This window comes from Aphis gossypii, chromosome 3 (assembly GCF_020184175.1).
Source record: "Aphis gossypii isolate Hap1 chromosome 3, ASM2018417v2, whole genome shotgun sequence".
NCBI lineage: Eukaryota > Metazoa > Arthropoda > Insecta > Hemiptera > Aphididae > Aphis > Aphis gossypii.
This window is the reverse complement of record NC_065532.1, coordinates 24,534,789-24,545,832: the sequence shown is the minus strand read 5'-3', so window position 1 is coordinate 24,545,832 and position 11,044 is coordinate 24,534,789. Positions and strand designations below refer to the sequence as shown.

The window sequence follows — 11,044 nt, the reverse complement described above, 5'->3', positions numbered from 1 at the left end:
CGTAGCTGTTGATAATTTTGAATCTTATGCGTAGATATTCCGATTCCGAATATTCCACTCGAGTTAAAAAAATAAAAATGCCACTTAATCGTGTCATTCATTTCTAAACAATTTAAATTTTTGACGGGCCTATTAAGAAATACGATTTGACAGGCGCTTAATGATTAGTGTTTGTACTACAAATTACAATTTAAGATTAAAATACAACGAAAAATGCTGAAGACGCTCCTTGCAGCACATTTTTTAATCGTTGAAAATAATTATTGCTGATTGCATAATACAGTATTATTTTTTTTTTTTATCATATATTAATCATAAAAACATGTCTTGCTACATACATAGTAAGTACCATAGTACCAAATATACATATGTTGTTCACAGTTCTCCACCCTTCCAACTAGTCAATCACCTCTATCTGGATCTGGATAATGACAAGGAAAGTAGGAAACGACTAGGTTGGTTGGATAGATCAGTGGCGAGTGAAATCCAATTAAGAGTCAGGACTTCGGTAGTGACGGGCACGTACCGCAGTACAATTGAATACTGATTATTAACTATTAAGTCAATAAGTCGCTGAACAGTGACCACACTCCATTGAATCAATAGTCAGTAATCAGTATTTCAGTAATCAATCAGTGTTCACTATTCAATACTGCAAAAATACTGAATCGCTGAATTACAACAATAGTAGTAATAGTACAATACTTTATACTACATCCGGATCCGGCCTAATCGATTTACCATCATTATCGGAATTATTCACTATTGCGCGCGCGCGTACACGTTTGGCTCGCTCTGTCCGTGAAATCAGATGTGATACCACAGTGTGACCAACAAACACGCCTGGTGTCGGTATATTGTACTCGCGGGAAAAAAATCGACACGGGGCAATAATATTGAACAGAAGTCATAAAGATTAAAGTGACCGTAAACCGTTTAGATACTTGTTAGCCCGATGTTTACGGGTGTTACATCTAATTGCGTATAATTGTGTAGCGGATATTTGGTTGCTGCCTTCGACAGCGTCGATTTGGAATACCTTTCTTGACCCAAAGCTAAGTAAAAAGCTTCAGCAGCAGCAGTTGCTCGACGAGGCGAGCGAATTGATATCCGTCCAGTAGATAGCGCGCGCGCGGAAGTTGTGATAGCGGGTCGAGTGTTGGAAGCGGACGCGGTCCTGGAGTAGACGAGAAGGGAGTAGTAGGACGTTGACGACGTCTACGGGTTACGACTACGATTACGCCGACTACGGTAGTACTGTACTGTTACTGACTACTGTACACCGTTACGGTCTACGATTGCGGAGATCGGATTTAAACTCGGGAGGAGGTGCAGACGACGACGAACGCTTTCTGTGCTAAAAATCGCTATCATGTCTACCACAGCCGCTGTTGCGCACTGACACCCCATCAGCCCCGACCTGGCAGAGCGTCTAGTCCAAACAGAGCAGAGAGCCGGTGGCTGAACCGTTGTCGGTGTGACTTGCGACTTATTTCTCGAATGACTCCGTTATAATACTACCGCCAGGTACCTGTACGCAAAAGCTCTCGGTCCCCGGTCTGTCGTCTTCGTGGTATGTGCGTTTAACGCCGCTTTCGGGACGATTCCGTTGTACATATTACGTACAACTCATTTTGGTTCGATTGGCGGTTTTCGATGTGTTTAGGGGGTGTGGTGGAGGTGACCTGGTGACGGACGACGTGGGCCAGTTCATTGATAACCGCCGCTCCGCTTTCCCCTTGCCCTGCCCGCCTGGCATTTGTTTTCAGTGCTCTTCTCGTCCCCCGGGGGGGCTGCTGCTGCTTCTCCGACACGCTGACCGCACAGGAAACTATCTATTAAGCGCAATAATTCTTTTTTACTATCATTGTCGCACAGTCTTAGGTGTTTATTGGTAAATTTTCTCTCACTATTCCAAAGTGGAAGCATGATATCCAGTCGATTCGACGACCGGTTGACCCGATTAACTTATGGCACCACGACTTTTTATTAACTTTTTTTTTTTTATCTGATATCTGTTATAGGTTTTGACAAACTAGATGTAAAGTACACTGTCAAAGTTTTTTTCCACAACTGTAATCATGCCGGCCGTCAGAGGAGATGGTATGCGGGGATTAGCTGTATTCATTTCAGACATCAGAAATTGTAAATATTTTGCAGTTCATAAATTTATATGTTTGTGTTAGAAAAAATTAGATATTTGTTGTTTTTTACATATTTTTGATTATGAAAACAAAAAAATTTCGGATGTATTTTATGCTCTTAAATAAGTTCCTGTTTAATTAATATTAGTTAATTAGTTTTTCTTATTACTTCATTATCATACATTTTATAGCACTAAACTTTTTTCATTTCAGTTTTTTTTTTCTTAAATATTCTTTATGCATCTCAAATAAATCATATAATTTTATTATATATATTAAATATTTACAAAAGTTTGGATAATATAGTTTATTATTATTGTATACTTATAACTATATGATATGTGTTATGTTATAACTGTCATTTTTGTGCTATAGACATTTATTTTGTTGGAATGTTATTTTTTAACACAACACCATTATAGCTAGAGATAATTATTTTATCTTCTGATAAGGATTTTATACACAACAGTTATATAGTTCTATTAAAACAAATGCGTATTATAAGTTATATATATATATATTAACATAATACATTGATTAAAATATAAACTAAAGCATATTATAGTAATTGTATTTAAATCTTTTTATCCCTTAGCAAATATTTAAATATTTATTCATTATTTTTTTTCAGGTAAAAGTAAAGAGGCTGAAATAAAGAGAATCAATAAAGAATTAGCCAATATTAGGAGTAAATTCAAAGGTGACAAGACATTAGATGGATATCAAAAAAAGAAATATGTTTGCAAACTCTTATTCATATTTCTACTTGGCCACGATATTGATTTTGGCCACATGGAGGCTGTCAACTTATTATCTTCTAATAAATATTCTGAAAAACAAATTGTGAGTTTTCCCATCACATGTCTTTTAATTCAATGAATTTATATGTTCTATTTCAAATTTATCATTTATTAAAAACATCAGTTAAGTGTCTAATAATTACATTATTTGTCTAAAATGTATTATTTTTAATAATAACGTGATATATAATATTTGTATATCTTATAATATGACATTATTTTTTGATTAAATTACATAATTATTCAGTTTATTTATTTAAATGTAAAAGTCTACAAATCTTGAATTCAAATATTATTTTTCTACTATTATGTTATCTTAATAAAAAAAAATAGAGCATTTGTATTTTTATTAATTGTATTTGATGTACATTAATAACTATATAATGTTTATGTTTGCATATTTTTCAGGGTTACTTGTTTATTTCAGTATTAGTAAATACTAATAGTGATTTGATTAAACTTATTAATCAAAGTATTAAAAATGATCTGCAATCTCGGTAAGTTTACATATTGAAATGTTAATAAATATTTAATTCTATGTATTCTAAAATTTGTATTTTAATGGTTTTCTTTAGGAATTCGATCCATGTAAATTTAGCTATGCAGTGTATTGCAAATATTGGTAGTAGAGACATGGCTGAAGCATTTGGTTATGATATACCAAAGCTATTAGTATCAGGGTATGTATATTTTATTGCACTGACTAAATATTTTAAAAAAATGTGTATAAACTTTAAACTTGTGTGTATTTGGGTTAAATAGGGATACAATGGACGTGGTTAAACAGTCAGCAGCATTATGTTTTTTACGACTTTTACGTACTAACCCTGATGTCATACCTATAGATTCAAATGGCGCCAGTGAGTGGACATCAAGAATTGTTCACTTGTTAAATGACCAACATTTAGGTGTAGTCACAGCTGCTGTTTCTCTTATTGATGCACTAGTAAAACGAAACCCCAAAGAATACAAAGCTTGTGTTAGTTTTGCAGTTTCAAGGCTTTCTAGGGTAAAGTATACTTAGTTAAACATCATACATAATGATAATAATTTTAATATTTTATATAGATTGTGACTGCTAGTTATACAGATCTTCAAGATTATACTTATTATTTTGTCCCAGCTCCATGGTTGTCTGTTAAATTACTTAGACTTTTACAAAATTATTCAACTCCGGGTAAAAATATAATTTAAATATCTTTTACCAAGTTTGTTTATGTCATAAAAGTTGTATTACTTGTATTTAATAGAAGATGCAGGTGTGAGAGTTAGATTGAACGAATGTTTGGAGGCTATTTTGAACAAGGCTCAAGACGCTCCAAAATCAAAGAAAGTGCAACATTCCAATGCTAAAAATGCTGTACTATTTGAAGCTATTAGTTTGATTATTCACAACGACAGGTGAATTAATAATTAAAGATTAAAATTTAAAATAAAATATTTATTATCAATCATCTATCTTAATTGGATTTTTCTTTTTTAGTGAACCAAATTTACTTGTGAGAGCTTGTAACCAATTGGGTCAATTTTTATCGAATCGAGAAACAAACCTAAGATATTTAGCTTTGGAGTCCATGTGTCTTTTAGCTAATTCTGAGTTTTCACATGAAGCTGTTAAAAAACACCAAGAAGTTGTTATATTGTCTATGAAAGTAAGTTTCTAGTATCTTCTTAGTTTGTTATTATTTTTATGTTTGTATTTATATTTATAATATATTAATAAATCAATTTGTATTTCATAGATGGAAAAAGATGTTTCAGTTAGACAACAAGCTGTTGATTTACTTTATGCTATGTGTGACAAGTCAAATTCTGAGGAAATTGTTCAGGAAATGTTGAATTATTTAGAAACAGCTGATTATTCAATAAGAGAAGAAATGGTATATAATATATATTTTATATGTTTTATTAAATAATAATTATTATTGTAATATTTTATTTTGTGAATACTCGTTGTTTAGGTATTGAAGGTGGCTATATTAGCTGAAAAATATGCAACTGATTACACGTGGTATGTGGATGTAATACTAAATCTAATAAGGATAGCAGGAGATTATGTTTCTGAAGAAGTTTGGTATCGTGTTATTCAAATTGTAATTAATAGAGATGATGTACAAGGTTATGCTGCCAAAACTGTATTTGAGGTATTTTTTTGTTTAATGTTACCGTTGGAATATTATCATTTATTAAGCTCATGATATTTTTTAGGCATTGCAAGCACCTGCTTGTCATGAGAATATGGTTAAAGTTGGTGGTTATATTCTTGGAGAGTTTGGCAATTTGATTGCTGGTGATACTCGTTCTGCGCCAAACGTACAGTTTCAACTATTACATTCCAAGGTAAAAATTAGTATAAATATTAATGTTAAGTATGATTATATTTAATAATAATTTTTGTGTGAATAGTATCACTTATGTTCGCCAATGACTCGAGCATTACTACTGTCAACATACGTAAAATTCATTAACTTGTTCCCTGAAGTAAAAACTACAATCCAGGAAATACTTAAACAAGACAGTAATTTACGAAGTGCTGATGCTGAACTACAACAAAGAGCATCTGAGTACTTACAACTATCAAAAATTGTATCGACTGATGTTTTGGTATGCTTTTAGGACACATTGTATGACATTACTCAATTTAAATCTTATAATGTTAATTTTGACCCATTAGGCTACAGTTTTGGAAGAGATGCCTTCTTTCCCAGAACGTGAATCATCAATATTGGCTGTTCTTAAAAAGAAGAAACCAGGTCGAGTGCCAGAAACTGAAACATTAGAAAACCATAGTCCTCAACCATCTCCAATAAATCATCAAAATAATCATGTTAATAATCATACCAATGTAATGAAATAATGATATATCTATAAATAATGTTTTGAAATTTTAATTTATCAATAAATGTTGCAGTCCAACAGTAATTCTGCTGATCTGCTAGGTTTATCGACCCCAGTAGCATCTACTACACACACGAGTAATGCAAATGTTCTAGTTGATGTCTTGGGAGATTTATATGGTGGTGGAGTCTCGACAGGTTCAAACTCACTAAATGCCAGTCAAAATAATTATAACCCTAAAAAGTAAATCTATATATATGCTTATGTTATTTTGCATTATTTAATATATACATTTTATAGATTCATTTGTAAAAACAATGGAGTACTGTTTGAAAGTGAATTGATTCAAGTTGGTGTAAAATGTGAGTTTAAAAGAAATTTGGGACGTTTAGGTCTGTTTTATGGCAATAAAACTACAATTCCACTGCAGGTGAGTTTTCATAACTATTGAATATAACAACAATGTACAAGTATAATTTTGGGTTTTAGAATTTTTCCACAGTATTATCTAGTCCACATCTTTGGGTCACGAAATTGGCAATACAAATTAAACCTATTGAGCCAGTTCTGGAAGCTGGGGCTCAAATACAACAATTAGCTATCATTGAGTGTGTAGAAGAATATACAGGTTAATATTTTGTATTATTATCATAAATTCATAACTATTGACTAATAAATAATAATTTATATATTAAATGTACATTTTTTGTTTAAGACACACCTGTTATAAATGTTTCATTTGTGTACAATGGAGTACCTCAAAATGTTTCTGTTAAGCTGCCGGTAACTTTAAATAAATTTTTTGAACCAACTGAAATGAATAGTGAGTCTTTCTTTGCACGGTGGAAAAATCTCGGCAGGTAATTGGTATATTATATTCATGTATATATTTTATTAATTATAGTTGTATACACTGAATGCTTATTTTAATATTATTTAGTTATTAAAATTATTTAAAAAATTTATTTTTATTTTATTGTTTTAGTAATCATGATCCTCAAAAATCACAGAAAATCTTTAAGGCATCACAGCCAATGGATCAAGTTTCAACGAGGACAAAACTATCTGGATTTGGTATGCAATTACTAGATGGCATTGATCCAAATCCTGACAATTTTGTTTGTGCTGGTATTGTTCACACAAAAACACAACAGATTGGATGTTTGCTACGTTTAGAACCAAATAAACAAGCTCAGGTATGTATTTATAGCTACTATTGAAAAATTTTAAGTATCTACTGTCTACATTTCAATTAGTAATTACTAACATGTGCCAGCCAATGAATGTATAAACTTATTTGTAATAAGATTTTATTGATATCTTATTTATACATTTGTAGGCTTGTAGATTTTTTAAGTTAATAATTATAAACTTAAAATAATGACTTTTTTTTAGACTTGTGCTTTCATACATATACATTTAATTTCTCGGATAAAATATTATTTATATTTTCTTGGTGATTTTTAGATACTTTTAGTTTTTGACATAATTCATTATGCGTTTTGACAGTATGTATACTACCACATCATTAGGTGATCTTTTTATGCCACCTATTAATAAATAAATTTATTTAAATACTTATTTTTCTTATGTTATGTTCCATCAGTTATTATTGTCAACTGTAATCATTTACCATTTGCTCTAAAGTTCTATAAGTCTTGAATGCTGTTAATTATTCTTAAGCATTGAGCTACGACTACGTTATGGTAAATAAGTACTATTTACTATTTGGTATTATACATATCATACATAATCAACTCGAATAAGATCAAAATATATTGAAATTACATTGTTTTATTATAAATGTATATTTATGTTCAATAAATTTCATTTTAACCCAATGTGCACTAGATTTTTTAAATTCTAGCACAATATGACAAGATATTGTTATGGTTAATAAAATATTTTGTATTAAGAGAATTTGATACGTGACGTGAATAGTTATGAGTTCTAACTATTTAATTTTTGTTGAATAAATTAAATACAATTGTTTTAAAAATGTTCACATTACTATAAAAAAAAAAAATGAATTTAGTTGGGGAACATTTCAGTATAGATGCACAATTAGGTTATACATTATAGTAGGCTACCATATCAAAGACAAGTATTTTTTTTTTTTTTTGGTTCATATTAGTTTTATTCAATCTGTTTCAAAAAAAGAACAATAAGAACAATTGATGGTAATAATCTAAAATAAATAAAAATAAAAATAAAAAGGCAGATTAGATGGATCGCAGAGGCCTCCTAGTGGAGGTACTACGACATGAATAAGATTAATCTAGGCTAGCAGATTGCGACATCACTGTCTTTTTAATCTTTTAATTGGGTTACCTGGGATAGAATCAGATGATAGATTGGAGATTAAGGGATTTCTATGGTTGGCTAGGCGGCTATTGAAACGTTTGTAGTATGTTTTCGCTAGTTCGGAGACATGGAATTTTGAGGTCTGAGTGGAGGGTGCGATTACAGACAAAGAATGGCGCTTTTAGAATTGTACGTAGAGTTTTTGATTGAAATTTTTGGATGCGGTTGATGTTGAACATTTTGGCAGAGTCCCATAGTTAGATCCCATAAGTCCAAATGGGCCTGAGTTGAAGCTTATAGAGCAGGAGTTTATTGGAGAGTTTCATGTGCTTAGATGTTAGAAGTGGTCGAAGGAGATGGAAACGGTCGTTAAGTGTATGGGTTTTACTAATTATGTGGGGTTTCCAGGTGAGGCGGCGGTCAGTAAGGATGCCGAGGTATTGTACACACTGGGCAGGAGAAAGCGGTTGGTTATTGAGGAAAAGTGTTGGACATATGCTATGGTGAAGTGCAAAGGTACCATGGATAGATTTAGCTTCATTCATTTTTACTCCCCAAGTTTTATACCACGATTCAAGGGTGTTGAGGTAGTTTTGTATGTAAGAGGAAGCTAAGACAGGATCTGAGCTAGTTGTTAATATGGCTTTGTCGTCAGCAAAGTCACCAACTAGAGTATGGGGTGAGATGGGCTGGTCTGAGATGTAAATGTTAAAGAGCATTGGGGCAATTACTGCGCCTTGTGGTACGCCTGCTTTTATTTCAGTAGGAGCAGAAAAAGAAGAACCTACGCGTATGGAAAAGAACTGATCTTCGAGGTAGGATTTGAGGATCAAATAGTAGTGGCTAGGAAGGAGAAATTTTAATTTGTAGAGGAGCCTGAGTGCCAGACTCTATCAAAAGCTTGAGAAACGTCGAGGAAAGCACTAGTTTAATGTATTAATTTAAATATCTTAAATAATCATAGATTGTTTCATTGATTTCATTTTTTTTTTCAATATAAAAATGTAAAAATTGTTAAATGTATTACCATTGTTTCATACAATCAGTTATGAATGGAAATTTCAAAGATAATATTAATATTAATACAAGTATAATTCTTTTTTTTTTGTCTAATTACAATTTTTTTTTATATATAGATGTATCGTTTGACAGTAAGGTCCAGCAAAGAACCCGTGTCCATTGAAATTTGTGACCTTTTGGCTGATCAGTTTTGAAATTCTGGTAATAGTTAATAATTGTGTAAAAACACCATGGAATATTGAATATGTTTTTTTTTTTGTGATTTTGAATTATTGTTTTATATGTATTATGCACGCACACACTAGATATATGTACACATACAAATCTAAAATCATCTGTGAATAAACCTAAAATAAAACGCTCTAAGTCTGAGATCATATAGTTTATTTTATTATTATTTTTATGTAATTTATTTAATTGTTTTTCTTGTAATGTATTTTATATTGTATGTGTACATGTATCTGGATAGGAAGTGTGGCCAAGACCCCAAAGATGTTAAGTGGTAAAATTAAAAAAATATTTTTATTTATTTATCATGGATAATAATTAAAGAATGTAGGTTTCTTTTATATTGTTTTATAAACATCATCATTATTTTTTTTTTCAATATCCCAAAACTGTAATGAGTGGACTAATACTGTTATAGTATTATGTGATGATTCTCTTTTTTTTACTGTAATCTACTCAAAATCGAATATCTGGAAGTTTAATAAAAAAAGTTTCTTGACATTAATTTGAATAATAAAAACTTTATTTTTTATTTTTTTTTTAAACTAGGTTTTAATAATGTTTTAGAAGTTACCACAAAAAAATTGAAACAAAATACATTTATATAATATGCTTGTTTTGTGAAGTTAAGAAAAGTTTAATATAAACAAAAAAATGATCTTACAGAGCATTGTAAATATATATATTAGAATATTTAATACATTTGCTAATATATATATCCTACACAATTATTGTGCAAACTATATCTTGTAATGTATAGAACCCTAGGTTTATATAAAAATAATTAATACACATAAATATATTATGTTATAAATATTGTTTTAGTCACTAGGCTAGTATTTTATTTATTATGCCATTTTAAACTATTTGTATGAATCTATAAAATATAATGATAATTATGAGCTTTTTTCACTCTAATTAGCTTAAAAAATTGCATTAAGTGGTAATTCTGGTTAGGTAAAAAATTAAAGAAACCGCATTCGTTAATTGTGTGTAAATTACCATCACAATATTAGTAAAATTCATCAATTTTATTTTTGAAATTTGTTTAGTTCTTAATAATTGTTTTCGATTCCACAGTCTCGTGAGTCTGATTAATAATATTCACCACAAAAATAAACTAGAAATAGTTAATCTTATTTTTTATTCATATGATTTCTTCTTCCTTATTATTATATAAATTAATTTTTCTTAAAATAAAAGTAATTAAAAATATTTTTATATCGTTTAACCAATTGATCTTCCCGGTCATGTTAGTTCTTTCAGCTCCTTGTAATGATCCATTATTAATTGTATTTAATTTTTAGGTACTATGAGAACCTATTATTTAATACCGTTTTATTATATTGAAAGAAAAATGTTTTATTCCTTAAAACAGTAATCAAATTTTAACTTCTTATAAATTTATGTTCGACCTTAGTTCTTAAACTATTGTAAATTAACTATACTTACTACATTATACTCTCCAGATAGTTCTATAAGAACATATTAATAACTTATAATAACCTACTAGCTTTGCTAATGATATATTATATACTTATTATTATTATTATTATTATCATCGTCATTATATTGTTATTTTCTAAGAATGACAATATATTTAATTACTACTATATTATCATATTTTATAAACAATTTAACTTAACATGTGATCCATCCTTTTATCCTAATTATTTATTTTTATTTTGTATTTTATTTTATTAGACAAAA

General features: G+C 30.0%; 1 protein-coding gene across 2 annotated transcripts; it reads left to right on the top strand.

Annotated features, from left to right (window-relative positions):
- The first annotated feature begins 1,156 nt into the window (after window positions 1–1,156).
- On the top strand, window positions 1,157–10,377 carry LOC114130130 (AP-2 complex subunit alpha). 2 transcript variants are annotated; one of them, XM_027995024.2, is made up of 20 exons: window positions 1,157–1,527; window positions 2,025–2,145; window positions 2,776–2,987; window positions 3,353–3,441; window positions 3,520–3,624; window positions 3,707–3,953; window positions 4,013–4,121; window positions 4,195–4,345; window positions 4,428–4,596; window positions 4,687–4,824; window positions 4,906–5,088; window positions 5,153–5,284; window positions 5,351–5,548; window positions 5,619–5,789; window positions 5,856–6,025; window positions 6,083–6,212; window positions 6,272–6,410; window positions 6,498–6,642; window positions 6,768–6,978; window positions 9,223–10,377. In XM_027995024.2, the coding sequence occupies exons 2-20, from the start codon at window positions 2,082–2,084 to the stop codon at window positions 9,298–9,300; spliced, it is 2,841 nt and encodes a 946-aa protein (XP_027850825.2). In that variant the 5' UTR covers window positions 1,157–1,527; window positions 2,025–2,081; the 3' UTR covers window positions 9,301–10,377. The 2 variants fall into 2 exon arrangements, with proteins under 2 accessions (XP_027850825.2, XP_050061057.1); XM_050205100.1 differs by lacking the exon at window positions 1,157–1,527 and adding an exon at window positions 1,729–1,894.
- The last annotated feature ends 667 nt before the right edge of the window (window positions 10,378–11,044 follow it).

Coding starts and splice junctions, on each gene's coding strand:
- LOC114130130 (XM_027995024.2), top strand. CDS start 2,082: ATGCCGGCCGTCAGAGGAGATGGTATGCGGGGATTAGCTGTATTCATT. Junction 4,825..4,905: donor ATTCAATAAGAGAAGAAATG/GTATATAATATA, acceptor CTCGTTGTTTAG/GTATTGAAGGTGGCTATATT. Junction 6,411..6,497: donor GTGTGTAGAAGAATATACAG/GTTAATATTTTG, acceptor TTTTTGTTTAAG/ACACACCTGTTATAAATGTT.